We start from the raw sequence: 21,458 nt of genomic DNA on the forward strand, positions 1-21,458 counted from the left end.
ACGGCAGCCCACCAGGCTCCCCCGTCCCTGGGATTCTCCAGGCAAGAACACTGGAGTGGGTTGCCATTTCCTCCTCCAATGCATGAAAGTGAAAAGTGAAAGTGAAGTCGCTCAGTCGTGCCCGAATCTTAGCGACCCCATGGACTGCAGCCTACCAGGCTCCTCCGTCCATGGGACTTTCCAGGCAAGAGTACTGGAGTGGGTGTATTGACAAATATATAATTCTGTGAAACCATCACCATAATTAAGAGAGTGAACATGTCTATCACCCCCAATATTTCCTCATGCCCCCTGTAAAGTTTTTCCTCTTGCATCTTTCTATTTCCATTCGTCCTTCCCTAGGCAACCACTTAAATGCTTTCTGTCACAGTAGATCAGTTTGCCTTTTCTAGATGTTTATATCAGTGAAATCATGTTGTAAGCCTTTCTTTCTTCATTTAAAAAAAAATCAAGTCCTCTAGAATAACCTCTAGAATAACTAGATGATAGTACTGAACCCAAAGAGAATATAAAGTCATTTAAAATATATGTTTGGAACATGGTCAGCAACAATACTTGCATTCCATTGTGGTGCTCTGAGTTTGAATAAGAAGATATGCAACAATTCCACCTGACCACACCTGACGAGACTGAACTACATCCCATCATTTCTGTCAAGAAACAGCTATCATGAAGTAGACTCATGATTAAATGAAGATGTTCTATGAGGCGTGAACAGATTAAACAAAGCAGAGTCAGGGAAATAATGGTAATTTTAAAAAAGGAAGTCACCTTCGGGTTCCAGTTCTTCAGTTATTTCTGTTTCATCTTCGGAAGACGTCAAGCTTCGTTCTGCAAGCTGACCCTCAGACAGTAAAGACACATCGTCGTCCTTTCCTTGCTGCGTTTTCTCAGTATTCTCTTTTACCTTATCTACACTGCTTTCCTGAGGAATCTGAAGAAGCAAAAGCACAGTGATATATTATTGCTTATATCACATTTATAGCATTCTTGCTGAAGCCCTTGAATGATAATAAAGCAAGTAAATATACTGGCATGCACTTTATATTTGATTCATGAGAAAATAATCACTTAAGCTGCACAAATGAAAATATGCAGATAACTTAAAATCTGATTACAAATTATATATCAAAAAGCATTAATCTCAAAATGAATTTTACATTATACTTTAATTTGTATGTGTATTTACTACCTACTAATGTCTGCATAATTATAACTATTCCACTGGTAATATGTTAGACCTTTCTATTCCAGGGAAGTCATATAGAATAGGATCAGTGATATGATTTCTTAAAAAAAAATTTTTTTTTTCATTTTTGACTGCACTGGGTCTTCATCGTGGCACACGGGGCTCTCGGTTGCTGCACGTGGGCCTTCTCTAGTTGTGGCGAGCGGAGGCTACTCTCTAGTTGTGGTGTGCAGGCTTCTGGCTGCGGTGGCTTCTCTTGTTGCAGACCACAGGCTCTACAGTGTGCAGGCTTCACAAGTTGCGGCTCACGATCTCAGCTGCCCTGTGGCATGTGGGATCTTAGTTCCTGGACTAGGGATTGAACCTGTATCCCCTGTGCTGGCAGGGGGATTCTTAACCTCTGGACCACAAGGGAAGTCCCAATGATCATGACAAAGTATTTAAAAAAAAGAAACCTTTCAAGGTAATTTTAATGTAAACACATACCTTGGGAATATGTGAAACAGTTGGCATATCAATTTCTCTTTCTGGTGGCGAAATTTCCTTTCTATCTTCAGGAAGAGTAGAGGTCTCCTTCTATTAATGTGAAAATGTGCATATATGTTATTTTCTATTTTTTACTAAATCCTAAATCATCCCGAGACTTTTTCACACACACATACGTACACACTTAGCATTTACTCTCATAACAACTTTCATACATAACATATAGTGGTATTAATTATATTTATCATGTTGGACATTACATCCCTAATACTTATTTTCTTTACAACTGCAAGTTTGTACTTTTGAGCACATTCATCCAATTTGCCTTCCCCACCCCCTGCTTCTGGTAACCAGAAATCTGATCTCTTTTTCTATGAGCTTTTTAAAGTTTATTTTTAATTGGAGGATAATTGCTTTATAATATTGTATTGGTTTCTGCCATACAACAGTGTGAATCAGCCACAAGCACACGTGTCCCCTCCATCCTGAACCTCCCCCAACCCCTGCCCCATCGTCATCCTCACGGTTTTCACAGAGCACCAGGTGAGCACCCAGTGCCCATACAGCAGATTCCCACTGGCTATCTATTTAACACATGGTAGTGCATGTATGTGGTTTTGAAGTATAACTGACCTATAACACTGTATTAGTTTTCTGTTAAAATACACAGTGATCTGATGTTTCTATACATTTCAAAATGATCACTACAACAAGCACAGTGATTAGGCTGTGTCAGCCTACAAAGATACTACACAGTCACTGTGTTCCCCATACTGTACATTTCATATCTGTGACCCATCCATTTTACAGTTGGGAGTTTGTATCTCCTAATCTCTTTTGTCTATTTTTTTCTTTCCCTCAGCCCCTCTAGCAACCACATTTGTTCTTTGTTTCTGTGACGATCTATGACTATGCTTTTGTGTTGTTATGTTTGTCCATTTGTTTTGTTTTTTTTGGATAAGGTCTCTTTCACCTAGATGCAGACTGAGAAGAGAAAGGGTCTAGTCTGAAGCTTGACTGCTGAGGAACTTCAGCATTCAGAGATATGCTCCAGGTGAATGAGAAAAGTTAAGCTGGAGGGAAACTAGGAAGGCATGGTATCCCAGAGGCCAAGAGGGAAAGTATTCCACTCTGTCAAAAGTTACTGGGAGATTAAGAAAGGGACAGGGAATTGATCACTGGATGTAGCAAAGTGACAGTCACTGTGACCTTAGCAAAAGTGGTTTTAATGAGGAAAAGTTTTACTAGTGTGAGCAAGGAACAATTTGAGGAAAGGGAGACAGAATTAAGACAACTTTTTGAAGAGTTTTGTTCTATTTTGCTTTATGGTAAATGGGGAAAGAAGACTGGGGGTAGTATCTCGAGAGAGACATGGGGCCAATGGAAGATTCAGATCAAGAGTAAGATCGTTTAACTTTTACACAGTGCCAATTACAAAGGTAACATTTTACAGGAAGAAGAAGTGTTTTATATCTGTTTCCCTTTAATCAGGTACGGAATACTATTCATTTGTTTCAAATATTTGTTTGAAGGGGGCGGAAAAAGCAGTGTTCTGAATGTTTACTACTTACATAATGCTGATGTGGTGTGATATCCATAAAAGATACCTTCTTATCTTTAGTTGTTAAACGTCTTGGTTTAGGTGTGGGTGCCTAAGATAAACCAATATGTCAAACTGAGTATAATGAACATACTTTTCAGATTTTTTTTCTCTTTTATGTGGCTATTTATTAAGGAATAATAATAATTATGTAGGAATAATAATAATTTTATAGGAAATTCAAAGTCACTGTTACTCACTGCAATTATAGTACTAAAAGAGGATGTTGGAGGTAGTCTTTGAATAACCTCTGACTCTTCTTTGTGTCTGAAATTTCCTAAGTCTTCAGTTGTTATACAACCACTTGGTGGAAGGTAAGCAAATTTCCATTTCAATATAACATGAATGGTTCCGGCAGGATGCTTTTCATGATCTGTTAACTCAAATATGCCTGTCAAATTACAAAAATAATTGTAATTAATGCTAGAGGGAAGTTTTATTACCATAAGAATTAAAGAACAGCAAAAAGAAACTACCCCACAACTTTACAAATAAGTTTAGCTTTTACTTACAACTCAAATGGCTTAAGAGAATAAAATAAGACAAAAGGATCTATGACAGGCTCATTTCTCAAGCAGACTGCTTTTAAAAGTTAAGACCTCACAGATAATACCTATTCAAAGAGGAGAAAATTAGCTTATAAATATTTTAATTCATTGAAATTAAATTCAGAGATTCTTCAGAATTTTTAGCCTTCTTCTAAGATATTATCTGGGTTATAGCTCAAATAAGAACCTTCATTTTTTACTTGATATTCTTGTGTCTCTATACATTATACATTATATATATATATTATATATTATAATGTACAAAATACATTAAAACTTCAAAATTTATCTATATATAATACACAATAATGTATATATCCTAAGGAGTCCTTATATTACATTATTCTAATTTTAAACACATTTTACTGGGATCTGTTAAATCATTTCAAATTAACAGTAGCATAGCAAAAAAGTCTATAAAATAAACAAACCATCCAAAACATAAAGTATCACCTAGCTGAATATGTAATACTGAGTCACACATTTTAATCCTTATACTAGAGTTTGCAATATGAAAATCCCTGACTTGAAAAAAACAAACCTATATTTCAAGCATAACTTTTGTTTAGGGTATCCTTTACTTGGTTCTCAAGTGTTTGACACTTCTTCTAATGGCTGGCTAGGAAAAACTAAACAACAGCTCTAGACTTTAAGTAGAAAAAAAGGATACAGGTGGAATATAGGGAGGTGAGAAACTTCTATAATAGGCATAGGTGAGATTTACAGAATGGCTGAGTGAAGAGATCAGTAAATATTTTCCACAAAAAGCAATGATAACACCACATAAAATGGTCAAAAAAATTCATTTAAGAACTCCGGAAATTGATCAAAGGTATACAACAAATTAAGAAGCACTTGTTCAAGAAAATCTACGAAACCTCAGTAAGAACAATAGGAGTCAGAAAAGGCCCTAGTAAAGCTACTTGGCAAATAGATGGGGAAAAAATGGAAACAATAACAGACTTATCACTGCAGATGATGCCTGAAGTCACAAAATTAAAAGACACTTGCTCCTTGGAAGAAAAGCTATGACGAACCTAGTGGTTTAGTCGCTAAGTCGTGTCCAACTCTTGCAACCCCGTGGACTGCAGCCTGCCAGGCTCCTCTGTCCGTGGATTCTCCAGGCAAGAATACTGGGGTGGGTTGCCATTTCCTTCTCCAGGGGATTTTCCCAACTAGGAATTGAACCCGGGCCTCCTGCATTGCAGGCAGATTCTTTATTTACTAAGCTATGAGAGCTACCTGACAAACCTAGACAGTATATTAAAAAGCAGAGACATCACTTTGCCAACAAAGGTCCATATAGTCAAAGCTATAGTTTTTCTAGTAGTCCTGTACGGATGTGAGAGTTGGACCATAAAGAAGGCTGAGCACAGAAGAATTGACGCTTTTGAACTGTGGTGCTGGAGAAGACTGTTGAGAGTCCCTTGGACAACTAGGAGATCAAACCAGCCAATCCTAAAGGAAATCAACCCTGAATATTCACTACAAGGACTGATGTTGAAGCTGAAGCTCCAATATTTGGCCACTCAATGGACATGAGTTTGAGCAAACTCTGGGAGATGGTGAAGGACAGGGAAGCCTGGCATGCTGCAGGTCATGGGGTCACAAAGAGTTGGACATGACTTAGCAATTGAACAACAAGAAGCTACTTGTCCCTGGCTGAATGTGAGACTTACAGACTATCTAAACACTGAATGCATCACCTAAGCCATACATTGATCCATAGGCAAAGGGTGGGGGCCTGACAACTCAAGGTGTTTGAACACAACTTTCAACAACCATAGGCTGATCACTAAACTATGTTCAGGCTTAAAATGAAAACAAAAACTTAGCAGAGATATCAGTGGCTATAGCAAGGGAAACAAAACTACAGAACTAGTACAGGCCAAGTCACCAAACAAACAATAACAGCAACAGAAACCCTGTGGAGGGTTAGAATCTACAGATTCTAAAATACAGTGTCCTAAAGGCCCAAATTTAAACAACAGCAAAAAAAAAAAAAAAAAAAAAAATTCATGAGATACACAAAGAAAGAGGAAGGAGAATGTGCTACATACACAGATAGAATGTCACCTAGAGATGCTTTCTCAGGGCATCCAGATGTTAGACTTAGCAGACAAAGACCTAAGAGCAGCTATTTTAAATACGTTCAAAGAGCTAAAAAAACCCATCTTTAAAGAATTAAAGGAAAGTGTGATGACAATGAATTATAAAACAGAGAACATAATAAAGAGAGAAATTATAAAAAAGAGAACTAGAATATATTATAAAATATGGAATATAGCTAATATTTTACAACTATAAATGGAGTACAACCCTTAAAAACGACAAATCACTACACTATATACCTGTAACATATTATACATCAACCATATCTCAATAAAAAGAGAGAGAACTAAAAAGGAGTTCTGGAGTTAAAAAGTATAATTACTGAAATGAAAAAATTCAATAGAGGGGCTTAGTAGGAGATACGAGCTGGCAGAAGAATCAATGAACTTGAAGACTAATCAATAGTGATTATCCAAGCTGAAAAGAAAAAAATGAAGAAAAATGAACAGAGCTTCAGAGATCTGTAGGACACCATTAAACATATGAACATATGTGTAACAGGAATCTAAGAAGTGGAAGAAAGGGCAGAAAAAAATAACTGAAGAAATAAGGGCAAAAAACTCCCCAAATTTGATACCTGACAGTACCCTATACATAAAGAAGCTCAACAAATTATAAGTAGAAAAAGCACAAAGGGATCCACAACTAAACACATCAGAGTGGAATTGTTGAACGCCCTCCCCAGCCCCCCAAAACAGAAAGAAAATCTTGAAAATTGTATCATGTATTAGGGAACCATAACAAGATTAACAGATGATTTCTCATTAGAAACAATGAATGCCAGAATCAACTGTCCGATATACTCAAAGTGCTTAAATAAACTGAACCTGATAACTAAGAATATGATATCCAGCAAAACTATCCTTCAGAAAATAAAAGCTACATATAAAGACACTGCCAGATAACAATGCTTAAGTGAATTCACTGCCAGCAGACCTGACTCACAAGACAAATTAGAAGAATTTCTTCAGGCTAATAGGAAGTAATACCAGACGGTAACTCATATCAATATGAAGAAACAGAGGTGAATAAAGGTAATTATATAGGTAATTAGAAAAAGTATAAATATGTTTTTTCCTCATTTCTTAACTGATTTAAAAAACAATTGCATAATTATAAAATTATTATCTTGGGGATTTATAATATATAAAGATAAAAAATACATGAAATAATAACACAAAAGATGGAGAGGAAATAGAGCTATTTGGAATACAAAATTGACACCAGACAGTAACTCAAACCCAAATGAAGATATAAATACGAGAGATGCTAAATACATAAGTTAATATAAAAGTCTCCTATAATTACATATATTCTCCCTTCTCTTAAAGGCCATAAAGTTATATAAAGCAATAACTAACATTGTACTGTTGGGTTTATAACACATAGAGGTATACCATGTATATATATACATATATATACACACACATATATGACAACAGTATCACAAAGGAAGGGGGAGGGAATGGAATTATATTGGGGTAGATTTTTCTAGCTTTCAGTGAAAGTTATTAGCATTAAGTTTAAGTGCATTGTGTCACGTTGAGGTGCAATATTGTAATTCTTAGAATAACTATTAAGAAAATAACTACAAAAATATAATATTGTGGGTCCAAAGTTTAAGATTATCTTAGAAGGCTAGAAAGATTAGTTACAAATAGATCATATCAATAACACTGAGGAATAATTTAGGTCTTTTTTAAAATAATTTCATGGATTCAAGAAATAGGCTTACCTGAAATACATCTGTCATGTGCCAATGAAATCAGAGGCACATTGACTTTTCCTATGTAAATATTCTCCTGGGTATCACTATCATCAAATACATAAAAACTCAGAGACTCTGACTTAAGGTATCGATCCAAATCCATATTCATTGGCACTGGGAAACACATATGATCATCAAACTGTGGATCATTGCTACTGGGAATGATGGCTGTGTCATGGTCTGCAAAATCAAAAAACTTGTACACAACATATGGGTGTGGCTGAAGGTGGCTTGCTCGGGACTGCAGGTGGTTGCAACATCTTATTGTAATATGAAGTTCATTTAAGTTGCCATCTGTGGAATCAGTAGAACTGAGCTGAGCAGTTTTGGGTGCTTGATGACTTAACTGGAAAAACATACATATTTATATTACAGTAGTAATACAATGAAAAGTAAACAGCAGCTGCCAACCCCCAAACACAATAATTTTGTAAATGGACCAAAAGACTGCAGATTTTCACTTCATAGTGAATTTCTCAGTTAAAGACTCTCGACACTTACTCAAAACCAATATTCTCTAGAACCTGTGTACAGACGCTTTTAGCAGCAACTATAAAAGACTGAGCATACATGTAGAGATTGATGTTAAAACAAACAAACAAAAATAAATAAAGCCAAGAAAGTAGTCTGATGTTTTTTAATTCTATTTAATGCTTAACAAGTAAAGTGAGCAGATAGGTTCAAAGTTAGTTAGAATTTTATTAAGAGCTAATCCTTCAACTATTCCAGTTATTCTCATCATATCTCATTCTTAAGTGAGAACTAATGAACTTGATGGTACCCACTCAGAGAGACAATTTTGTTATATTTGGGTTGGCCCTCATCCTGAACCAATGGGATTTGAGGACAGCAGATACCTGAGGCCAAGGAACAAGGGAACAGAGTGAGAGATAAACTTTGGAGGGGTAAAATCTTGAATTGGAGGGACTTTTCAGAAGAGAGATTAGCAAAGGGAGTTATCAGGCAGAGTTGGAAGCTACTCTATGGCCCTCTATGGAACTATGATTACTCAGACAATCGGTGCACAAGTACTCTAGCGAACAACTGCCTTGATGAAATGCTAAGCCTTTCCTAGCCAATGTGATCTGGGGCAAAACAATGCAGTAGTGCAATGTCAGAGAACTCTCCACCTCCCATGCAGGACCCCTCTTTTACTCTATTTTTGAATCTGGATTGAACATCTGGAACTTTTGATTCTAGAGAAGCTTATAAGAGAAAGAAAACAGAACTGAAGTCATAATCTCCTTAGTGGAGACATGTGGTGGTATGGATAGGGGAAATCTGAGAAGGGAATCACAGTACTGCTTTCCCAGGGCTAGTTAGCATCCGGCTATAGAGGGCTGAGTGGAATGATTTACAAAGTACCCCTTCTGCTTCTCCCCTCAACCCTACCCACAAAAGCTGAAGTTCCACCACTAAATGGCTCATTCAAATCATAAACTGAAATCTAAAACTCTTCAAATTACAAACATTAATAAATCATGTGGTTTCACTATTTCTAATTCCCTTTTTCATAATGGCATTTCCCAAGGTGTGCTCTGAAGAACATTAATCCAGAACGATGATCGCTGGGACATGGGTGCCATTCTTTAAGTTTGGGAATCAATGTTATATTAATCATGGTTCTTTTAATTGAAAGCTATAAAAACTGGTTTCACCAAGCAAATACAATGAAAAGAGACTTTAATATAAGAGCATGCATAGTCACTCAGTCATAGGTCTGATTTTTTTGCAACCCCATGGACTATAGCCCGCCAGGCTCCTCCGTCCATGGAATTTTCCTGGGAAGAATACTGGAGTGGGTTGCCATTTCCTTCTCCAGGGCATCTTCCTGACACAGGGACTGAATCCACATCTCTAACATCTGCTGCATTGGCAGGTGGCTTCTTTACCACTGCTCCACCTTGGAAGCCTTTAATGTAAGGCTATAGGGCTATTCCACACAACTGTGTAGCAGAAATGTGGTTGTGTCTTAGGAAGGGAATGGGACTGGAAAACTATAGGAATTTACTCTCCATCTCGTTCTTCATTTTTCTCTGTACGCTTGTTCATTATTCTCTTTCTAGATACATTTTCTTCCCTTTGCAGTTTAACATGATGGCAGATGGCTGCCCTATAGCTCCCAGCTTCCCACGTTTCAGCCATGGAGAGTCTTACTTTCTCTTGATCTCAGAAAGCAGAATCTGATTGGCTCAGTTGGAGGCAGGTGGCTATTACTAAATCATTAATTATAATTGGGTGGAGTGGGAGAGAGCAGGATCATCAAATGCACAGCTGGCCACCGGGGGCCCAGCCCCATGGATTGGAAGAGAGGCCAGTTCCAAGTGAAAAAAGAGAACTGTGCCTTGAACAGACATTCCAAAATATTTCTACTATATTCTATCCCTTTGTTACTTAAGTGTATACTTCATGTTTCCTCTTGAGATTTGCGTTATACTCAAATCTCAAAAGAAGCCCTAAAGTCAAGGATCTTATTTAACTTTGCTCAATTCAGTCTTTTCTGAATTTATTGGATCATGGAATTCTTCTGGAAATAAGACTGTTAAGATTTCATGAAACACAGTTTGGAAAATGCTCCTCTGAGGAATTGCTTTTAAACCTCCAATTCTCAGTAAAAGAATATTCATTTTATATTCTACTTTGCATTTCAGAAAGCTACAGGTTTCTGAAACAGCTTGGAAGAAGTTGGAAACGGTTGGAAAAAAAGAATAACTGAAACTCCAAGAACAGCTATTCATTTCCTTAACAGCAGAAATTGTAATGCAAGTTACAACTGATGTGTAATATTAGCATTGCAATTCTATTTTTCAAAAGTGTCCTGAATAGCACAAGGGAGTTCCTTTGGGGTGAAGGATCAATTCTGTATCTTGATTGTGGTGGTTGATACATGATTATATACAAATGATAAAACTGCATTGAACTCTGTTTCTTCCTACATAAACATACACACACACACACACACACAGTGTACACGCATACACACATAAGTGCACGTAAAAACTTAGAAAATCTGAATAAAGTCTGTAGCCTAGTTAATAGTACTGTACCAATGTCAATTTCCTGGCTTTGATACTATACTATAGTTACATAAAATATTACAACTGGGAGAAGCAGGGTGAAGGCTACACGGACCTCTGTACATTTTTGCTACTTCCTGTTAAGTCTATGATTATTTTGACATAAAAAGTTTAAAAAAAAGCCACTTGATGGCTGTGAAAGAAAGTGATTTCAGTTTAAAGCATGGTAATATAAAGAAATACTATAAAATTTCCGTGTCATAAAAGGGTTGTAAAGTCAAACAAGCTTACCCATTGCATTTGCTCTGGCCCCTTAAAATTTGATGTTATGTATCCCAAAGCCTTTGCCCGTTCTCGATAAAGCCGAATTGCTTGATCCATGGGAACTCTTAATCGGAACCAGTATTCCACTGTGCCAAAATTGGAGATGTCTCCTTTAGTTCCTACAAACCGATACATAATTCACTGTTAAAATGGCCCCATAAATCAAAATATATACCAGTAAAACAAACATCAATAGTATTAGACATTAAAACTATAAATTTTATACTGAATAAAATAATATATGACTTGCACAGATGGTGTGTGACTGGCAAATAACAGAGAAAAAGAGAATAAGTTACTTCTGCAAGTATGAGTTTCACTGTGTGTTAAATATTATTAAAAAACTATGTTTGAGGTAGTCCAATTCACACTATTCCAATCCTCCTAACATGTAAAAAGATTTTTTTCTGATGCTATTTTTTCTTTTTTTTTAAACAAGCTGCACTCAATGCAGTCTGACAGATACAATATGAAATCTCAAAACTATGAATGTGATATTCCACATTATAATTCAAATTTCAAGAAATCTTTGGCACCTTCCTAATTTTTCTACTGTACCACAAGTACAGGGGAAAACACCATACCTATTGCCAAATCTATACTGTACGTAATACACCCGTGCATGTCTGCCCTGCACATCTTCAGTCCTCACAATTCTGCCGCTCTTTATCTCTCTTCCTCTGTGACGACTTCCTCCATGGCTCCTGGGGGACCGAAGAGCTCCCTGCTTCCTTTGCAGGAATCGAGGATTATGTCCTCATTAGGGCACTGACTGCTTTGGCAACTGTCACTTCACCAGTTTACTTCTCTACCACACTAAGTTTCTGAGGGCAGGATTTTTTGAACCACGTGAATATATTATCTATGCAATCAATAAAATCAAATCCCTCCCTAGAACCTAAGTCACCTTCTTTCTTTCTTGAGAAGGCTTCTTCGCTTGGCCTCTAGGATCTCTTGGTTTATCTCCCTCTTCACTGGTGACTCCTTAGTTTCCTTTTGCTGGCTCTTCCTCTTCTTCTCGAATGCTAAATTTTAGAGTTTCTCAAGGCTCAATCTTTGGTCCCTTTCTCTTCTTTATGTACAGTTACTCTCTCTGTGAAATTATCTGGGTCCAAGGCTTAAAATATATTCTGCATGCTAATGAATCCCACTTTTATATTTCTATCCCTGACCTTCAGACTATTATATCCAACTGCTCATGTGACATTTCCACTTGGCTGTCTAATAGGCAGGTCAATCTTGTTCAGACACTATTCTTAAGTTTTCTTCCTCAAATTTGTTCCTCTACCCGACCTATTTCAACAAATGGCCTCATCATTTCCCTAGCTGTTCACACTGAAATTCTTACCTTGTCTGTTTCTCTTGTTTCTCTACATTCAGTTGATGAACAAGTTTTAAAAGAAGAGTTAATCAACCTACACTGAATATGACTACGTCTTATCACTACTTTCATTACCATCTTAATCCAAGCCACCATTCTCTTTGCACAGATTAATGCAATCGCCTGAAAATGGTCCTATTCCCCCTCTTGGCCGGTATAGACCATTCTTCCCACAGCACCCAGCATGGTTCTTCCAGGATCTGTGTTGTTGGACTTCCCTGGTGGTGCAGTGGATAAGAATCCACCTGCCAATGCACAGGACATGGATGCAATCCCTGCTCCGGGAAGATTCCACATGCTGTGGAGCAACTAAGCCCAAGTAGCATAACTACTGAGGCTGTGAGCTGCAACTGCTGAGCCCGAGTGCTGTAATTACTGAAGCCTGTGAGCCTGTGCTCCGCAGCAAGAAAAGCCACCTGCAGCTAGAGAGGAGCCCCACTTGCGGCAACTAGAGAAAGCCAGAGTGCAGCAATGAAGACCCAGCATAGCCAAACAAACAAAAAACAAAAAGAAAAACTATGTGTGATCTCTTACCTCACCTTCTCAAAAGTATACAATGACTTGCCTCAGTCAGAGAAAAAGAAAGTCCAAACATGACCCACAAAGCTCTACAGCATGATCTGATCCCTGCCTACTGCTTTAACGTCATCTCTGCTCTAGTCACAGGCCTCCTCGACGTTCCTCCAATTGGTCAGGTTTGTTTTTCCCTCAGGCCCTTGTACTTGCTGTTTCCTCTGTCTGAAAACAATCTTCCCCTGGATCCTGACATGCAGCTCTCTTTTTAAAAAAATATTTTTAAAAAGTATTTGTTTGGCTGTGGGTCCCAGTTGCAGCACACGGGCTCTCTAGTTGTGGTGCATGGGCTTAAGCTGCCCCATGGCTGATATGGATCTTTATTCAGGTCTCTTTATCAATGTCATCCTGTAGGGAAGTCCTTATCTCAATAAGCAACCTTCCATCTCTCTCTTTAGCCTCTTGCTCCGATCATCTTTCTTCACATCTAAGGATAGGTGTATAGTTTTACGGCCCGTCTTCCCCTCTAGAAGGTAAGCCACAGGAGGGCAGGGGCTTCATCTGTCTTATTTATCACTGATCACAGTATTCGCAGTGCTCAGTAACACTGATAATGATACTCTCTTTAAAAAATATTTGATCAACATACTATAATCAATGTTTTAATCAAACAAAGATATCAACATGGTAAATAAACATTTGTACTAAGAAGCTTTAAAAAATTAACAGCCATTGTACTGACATTATCAATGACATTTAAGAGTGCAATCAACAGTGGGCAGCTGAATCAGACAGAGAACACTGTCCTTACCCTAAAGGCACCTTGAATCTGTGAGAGAAGATATTAATGTGAAATGCCTTATTAATATAGAAACCAATCAGGGATTCAAACAGCCGAAGTCTGTAAGACTATACTCACCAACCAAACTTGCTGTGCAAAATATTCGACCACTTTTTTCTAGAATTTCATGGAATCTCAACTGACAAGCTGCGATTGTTTCATAATCTGTACTGTAAGCTTGGTGAACCTCAAGAGTCACAGTATTTTTCTGAATGTATTGTAAGAATAAGTCATTAACATGAACGAGGTATTGAGAAGTAAAGTTATATTCTGGGTGAAGGCCCCGTACTATGGGAGTTGTCTGTAGTTCAAAATCATAGAAAGCGTAGGTACAGAAGGTGACAGGCTCTTTATCCCCAGATGCCTGTAAAACTTCGGAAGAAAAGGTTACTTTGTTGATATGGATTTCAAATAGGTTTTCGCCTCGTTCTAAGTGAATGGTTTCATCAAATTCATCAACTGAGTCATCTGGCATGATTTCTGGCTTAAATTTGTACTGCTTGGTGCCATAGGCAATATCCTTTAATTGGGCTGCAAGAGAAGACACACAGTTTAGAGGTTTTAAGGTGTTGACATATAAAGATACAAAGACACATATGAAGTGGTGGGGAATCTGAGGGCTTGCAGTGTATAGTCCCAATCAAATTCTACAGCTACACTGTTTTTCTGTAACTGATACTGTGGTTTAAAGAAATCTATCACTTATTTTGACATCATTTAGTTAAAAAATTAAGTGGTGATACAGGATATACCAGGGAAAAGGAGAAAGAAGAAAAAAAAAAGCCTCTGAATGAATAACTGAGGTAAATATTTAGATTCCACTTGCTCCTTTGGTTTGGCTCTATTATCTTCTCTCCTTTAAAATCAATTTCTCTTTCCACTGCTACCTTCTTGTCAGTTTATCCAAATATATATTTTTCTACTTTTGGGGATGATGGATATGTTCATTATCTTGATTATGGTGATAGTTTCACAGGTGTATATATATGCCAAACTCCCAAATTGTGCACTTTAAAGATGTGCAATTTAAAGTATGTTTATCCAAAGAAATGAACATTTTTAAAAGTTGTGGTATGATCAGAAATTTAAATACTGATTAGAAATTTTATGATAGTAAATAATTATTGTTCATTTTTAGGTATAATTGTATTGTTATTTTTTAAGACCTCAGATGCATCCTGAAATATTTATTGATGAAATGATATGGTATCTGAGATGTGTTTCAAAAGAATATGGGTAAGATAGAAGGGAGTTGGGGATACAGATGAAAAAAGATTGGCTATGAATTGACTGGCTATGTGGTAAGTACATCAGAGTTTACCATACAATTATTTCCACTCATATATGTTTGAACTTTCCCATAAAGAATTAAACAAATTTTTTTAAAATAATAAAACCATTATGCTGGGAAAAAAAATAAAGTATGTTCATTATAATTCTATAAAGTTGCTCTTAAAAATATATATATCTTTCTAGATTAGAACATTCCCTCACATCATATACAAAAATAAACTCAAAATGGTTTAAAGATATAAGTGTAAAACCCAAAACCATGAAACTCCCAGAAGAGAACACAGGCAAAACACTCTTTGACATAAGTTATAGCAATATGTCTTCTGGATCTGTCTCCTAAGGCAAAAGAAATAAAAGCAAAACTAAATAAACTGGATCTAATTAAACTTAAAAGCTTTTGGACAGCAAAGGAAACTACTGACAAAAGAAGATAATCTACTGAATTCAGGAAAATATTTACAAATGATGTGACCTACAATGGGCTAACACCTCAAATACATAATATAAAAAAAAATGAAACCCAATATGAAAAAAAACCAAAAAACTTCATTAAAAATGGCAGAAGACCTGAATAGATAACTCACCAAAGAAGACATACAGATGGCTGACAGGCACATGAAAAGATACTCAACATTGCTAATTCTCAGAGAAATGCAAGTGAAAACCACAATGAGATACCACCTCACACCTGTCAGAATGGCTATCATGAAAAAGTGTACAAATAACAAATGCTGGTGAGGGTGTGGAGAAAAGGGAACACTTGTATGCTGTTGGTGGGAATATAAACTAGTACAGCCACTATGGTAAGGAGTATGGAAGTTCCTCAAAAAATTAAATAAAAACTACCATATAATCCAGCAATTCTTGGATACATATCCAGAAAAAACAAAAACACTAATTGAAAACATAATACATGCACCCCAATGTTCACGCTGTTGTTCACTTGCTAAGTTGTGTCTGACTCCTTGCAACCCCATGGACTGTAGCACGCCAGGCTCCCCTGTCCTTCACTATCTCCCTGAGTTTGCTCAAATTCATGTCCATTGAGTCGGTATCTAAGCATCTCATCCTCTGCTGCCCCTTTCTCCTTTTGTCTTCAATCTTTCCCAGCATGAGGGATGAGAGTCTTTTCCAGTGAGTTGGCTCTTCCCATCAGGTGGCCGAAGTACTGAAGCTTCAGCTTCAGCATCAGTCCTTCCACTGAATATTCAGGGTTAATTTCCTTTCTGATTGACTGGTTTGAGCTCCTTGCAGTCCAAGGGACTGTGAAGAGTCTTCTCCAACATCACCATTTGAAAGCATCGATTTTTTGATGCTCAGTCTTCTTTATGGTCCAAATCTCATCTCACATTCATACATGACTACTGGAAAAACCATAGTTTTGACTATACAGACCTTTGTTGGCAAAGTGATGTCTCTGCTTTTTAATACACTGTCTAGGTTTGTCACAGCTTTCCTTCTGAGAAGCAAGTGTCTTAATGTCATAGCTGTACCCACAGTGATTTTGGAGCCCCCCAAAAATAAGATCTATCACTGCTTCCACTTTTCTCCCTCCTATCTGCCACCATGAAGTGATGGGATCAGATGCCATGACCTTAGTTTTTCTGAATGTTGAGTTTTAAGCCAGCTTTTTCACTCTCCTCTTTTACCCTCATCAAGAGGCTTTTTAGCTCCTCTTTACTTTCTGCCATTAAAGTGTTATCATCTTCTTAACTGAGGTTGTTGATATTTCTCCTGACAATCTTGATTTTAGCTTGTGATTCATCCAGCCTGGCATTTCACATGATGTACTCTGTATACAAGTTAAATAAACAGGGTGACAATATACAGCCTTGATGTACTCCGTTCCCAATTTTGAACCAGTCTATTGTTCCGTGTCCAGTTCTAACTGTGGCTTCTTGACTTGCAAACAGGTTTTTCAGGAGGCAGGTAAGGTGGTCAGGTATTCCCATCTCTTTAAGAATTTTCCACAGTTTGTTGTGATCCACAAAAAGGCTTTAGCATAGTCAATGAAGCAGAAGTAGATGGTTTTCTGGAATTCCTTTGTTTTCTCTGTGATTCAATGAATGTTCATAGTAGCACTATTTACAACAGGCAAGACCTGGAGGCACCTAAGTGCCCATCAACAAATGAACAGATAAAGAAGATGTGATTGATACACACACACACACACACACACACACACACACACACACATATGTATTACTCAGCCATAAAAAGAATGAAATTCTGATATTTGCAGTAATGTGGATGGACCTAGAGAATATTATACTTAGTGAAATAAATCAGAGAAAGACAAATAGTGTATGATATCACTTATACGTGGAACCTAAAGATGATACAAATATATATGTAAAGCAGAAGCAGACTTCACAGATATAGAAAAAAGCTTGTGGTTACCAAAGGGGAGAAGGAAGTAGAGGGACAAACTAGGGAGTATGGGATTAACAGATACAGACTACTATGTATAAAATAGATAAGCAACAAGGGTATATTGCATAGCACAGTGAATTATAGCCATTATCTTGTAATGTTTTATAATGAAGTATAATCTACAAAAATACTGAATCACTATGCTGTACCTCTGAAACTAATATATTGCAAATCAACTATATTTCAATAAAAAAATAAAAAGATATGTCTCTTTCTAAATACATGTTTTCCCCCAGGTTACATCCAAACTTCTAAAAAGAGTAATGTCTACTTGTGTCTCCCATTCCTCATGTAACAGACACTCTTCCATCTCCTGTGAAAAGCATCTGCTTTACTTTTCTTGTGAAACTACTCCAGAAAAAGTCACCAATAACCAACTGATTTCTAGAGTGAATGGACTTTGGTCCCGTGTTACTTTGGGATTGGAATGAAACCTGACCTTTTCCAGCCCTGTGGCTACTGCTGAGTTACTTATTTCCTGTGTTACTTGATTTCCTTGCTTAATTGACAATGAAGACCACATCCTCTTCCGTGAACTTTTGTGGGGATTCCATGTCTCACCTGCCCTGCTTCTTCTCCTACCACTCTTCTCATTCTTTAAGGGTTTCTCTGCTGGTTTGCTAGGCTTCTGTTTTTATCTGTTTTTTAGTCTATGTTTCATGAGTAACTGTATCCCTGTTTATTTTTTAATTAATTAAATTGAAATATAGTTGACTTACACTCTTGTGCTAATTTCTGCTGTATAGCAAAGTGACTCAGGTATACACATATATACATTCTTTTTCTCTACAGTTTATCCCAGGAGACTGGATACAGTTCCTTGTGCTATACAAGGACCTCGTTGGTTTTCCACTCTAAATGTAATAGTTTGCATCTATGATCCCCAACCTCTTGGTCCACCCTTCTGCCCCTTCCCCTCCCCCTTGGCCACCACGTCTGTTCTCTACATCTGTGATTCTGTTTCTGCTTTGTAGACAGGTTTGTTTGCGTCATATTTTAGATTTCACATATAAGTGATGCTGCATGGTGTTTGTCTTTCTCTTTCTGACTTAGTTTACTTAGTGTGATCATCTCTAGCTGTATCCAGGATGCTGCGAAAGGCATTCTTTTGTCCGTTTATGACTGGGCAGTACACCATTGTATCTATGCACCACATCTTCTTTATCTGCTCCTCTGCTGATGGACATTTAGGTGGTTTCCATGGCTTGGCTACTGTGAACAGTGATACTGTGAGCATAGGGGTGCACATATCTTTTCGAATCATAATTCAGTCTGTTTATGCCCAGGAGGGGGACTGCTGGGTCATATGGTGATTCTGTTTTTAGTTTCCTGAGGAACCTTCATACTGTTTTCCAAGGTGGATGCACCAACTTATATTCCCACCAATAGTGTGGGAGGATTCCTTTTTCTCCACACCCTCTCCAATATTTGTTATTTGTAGACTTAAAAAAATTTTTTTTTATTTATTTGGCTGCATGAGGTCTTAGTTGTGGCATGCAGATCTTCAGCTGCAGCATGTGGGATCTAGTTCCTTGAACAGGGATTGAATCTGAGCCCCCTGCATTGGGAGCACAGAGTCTCAACCACTGGACCAGGGAAGCCCTGTTATTAGTAGACTTTTTGATGATGGCTCTTTTGTGAGGTGGTACCTCATTGTAGTTTTTATTTGCATCTCTAATAATTAGTAATCCCATCCCCTTTTATGACTTCTGTTACTATCAATATACTGAAGACTCGATATTTCTATTTTTAATTGAGATTTTTTTTCCTAAATAACAGACTCACATATTAAGTGGCTTGCTGAGCCCTCTATCTAGATACTCTCTAGGCACATCAAACTTAATACACCTAAAGGAGAATGACTCATATTCTCTTCGAGTTATTTCTGGACTTTGAATTCCAAGTGAATGTGTTAGCCTACATCCAGCTGCCTAAGCTGGATACCATGGAGTCACCCTAGGTTGCTCTTTGGCTTTGCGCTCCCCACATCTGTAGGGTCACTGCTATTCAAAAATATTTCCTAAGTCTTTAGCAAATCTGTCCCTGTCTTCTCCACCTCCACTAATGCTACCTTACTTACACCCAGAGTGTTTATTACCTAGATTATTAATGGAGCCCAAACTTCTTCATTCCTTCAAATTTTACTCATTCTTCCCAAAACCTATAGCATAGTCTCCAAAATGTGGTTTTGTGTACTACTTCCTACCCAAAGATTCCTTGGTGCTTCTCTAGGTTAATAAGGTTCAAACTCATGCAGGTGGCGAACACGGCTTTCAGCATTTGGTTCTTTCCAGTTGTATCTCCAAGTTTTCCTCCTTTACCAATCCTGAGTTCCAAACTGATGAAATCATATGCAGTTTCTCAAATCAATGGTGGTGCTTCACATTTGGGGCATTTTTACCTGCCTCATCTACTGCGTGGAATGCCTTTCACTGCTTTTATTTAGTGGTGAATTCTGTCATTATTAAAGACTCCAATCCTACTGTGCGGAGTCATCCCTGAATCTTCAGATACAAACAGGCATTCTCTCCTCAATGTTTCCTAGGTAGCTTTTTCATTTTCCTAACTTCACACTCTTCACAGTAAAGTGTGTCTACTTACTTGTTGACATCTTGTGAGTTTGAGCTTTTTTCCTATTTGTATTCTCACTGCCTAGCACTTTGCTTAGGATATGTTAGGAACATGAGCATGTTTATGGAATTAATCAATGAATTTAGGAAACAAATAAAATATATTGCTAAAGACTTAGTGACACTTGAAAGGAATGAACATCTCAAACTATGTGACCTTCCTGTTATTCATGAAAATTTCATTAAGCAAATTTTTATTGAATACTACTTGAAATAAAAGGAACACACGCTCTCTGACTTTCAGAAACCCTGTTCATTCAGATAGATTATTTATTGAATTCTTCTACTTAGAGCAGTGGTTCTCCGAGTGTGGTCTGGGAACCCTTGAGGGTTCCTGAGGCTGTTCTGGAGGTCTGTGAGGTTAAAACTATTTTTAAAATAATACTAAGATGTTATTTGCCTTTCTCATTCTTATTCTCTTACAAATGTATAATAGGGTTTCCCAGAATCTACAGGATGTGTGATATCATAACCGATTGACTGCAGAAGCAGATATAAACACCCAGCTGTTTTCTATTAAGACAGACACTAAAAAGACTTGCAAAAATGTTAAACAATTTAAAAAGTTTAAAACAGTGTCACTTGTCTCACTGTTTTTTTGGTATGAAAAATGCAGCTTTTAAAAAATAAATACTATAATTTATGTTAAATATGTATTGGGTTTATTATTATTATTTTAGCATGACAAATATTTTTTAAATTTCTCATTTTTAATTTCTAATATGGTAAATATATTAAGTATAACCCATATAAACTCATGCCTTTTGGATTCTCAGTGATCTCTAAGAATGCAAAATTACTGCTGGCACAGATTACCGAGTTTAAGTGCTGCATGGCAGAGAACATGAAAGAGAGACAAAGTATTTATCATTGGAGAATTTATATACTGTAGTCATAGAGAATATGCAAAACTGCAATGGTGAAGAACACATATAATACAATCTCCAAACATATCTTTTAAGTACAGTTCAGTTCAGTTGTTCAGTCATGTCCGACTCTTGGCGACCCTATGAACCGCAGCATGCCGGGCCTCCCTGTCCATCACCAACTCCCGGAGTCCACCCAAACCCAAGTCCCTTGAGTATGTGTGAGCAAAAGTGGTAAGTGCTGAGCTAGTCTTTTTCAAAGTATAATCTTATCCCTGTATCTGAATTGCTTGGAATTATTTCTAAATATACAGAATCACAGGCTCCAGGATCTCTAGGAGTAGGACCCAGGAAGCTACCTATGAAACAAGTTCCCAATGTTATTTTCTTACTTGCTAAAGTCTGCAAAACACTGTGGGGGCATTTCAAGGAGAGGGGTGGCTAGGAGTAATGGGAG

General features: G+C 37.3%; 1 protein-coding gene across 4 annotated transcripts in view; it reads right to left on the reverse strand.

Moving 5' to 3' along the window:
- Window positions 1-21,458, reverse strand: part of RPGRIP1L (RPGRIP1 like) — a 98,462-nt gene that overhangs the window by 35,918 nt on the left and 41,086 nt on the right. For 2 of the 4 annotated variants that reach the window (XM_070771932.1, XM_019979973.2), the window contains exons 15-21: window positions 13,858-14,310; window positions 11,012-11,163; window positions 7,671-8,049; window positions 3,476-3,666; window positions 3,247-3,327; window positions 1,676-1,765; window positions 772-934 (exon numbers count right to left, since the gene is read on the reverse strand). In XM_070771932.1, coding sequence (XP_070628033.1) covers window positions 772-934; window positions 1,676-1,765; window positions 3,247-3,327; window positions 3,476-3,666; window positions 7,671-8,049; window positions 11,012-11,163; window positions 13,858-14,310 — 1,509 coding nt within the window. The remainder of the gene's footprint in view (window positions 1-771; window positions 935-1,675; window positions 1,766-3,246; window positions 3,328-3,475; window positions 3,667-7,670; window positions 8,050-11,011; window positions 11,164-13,857; window positions 14,311-21,458) is intronic. The other 2 variants (XM_070771931.1, XM_070771933.1) reach the window with 2 other exon arrangements.

This window comes from Bos indicus, chromosome 18 (genome assembly GCF_029378745.1).
Source record: "Bos indicus isolate NIAB-ARS_2022 breed Sahiwal x Tharparkar chromosome 18, NIAB-ARS_B.indTharparkar_mat_pri_1.0, whole genome shotgun sequence".
In the NCBI taxonomy this organism is placed as follows: Eukaryota; Metazoa; Chordata; class Mammalia; order Artiodactyla; family Bovidae; genus Bos; species Bos indicus.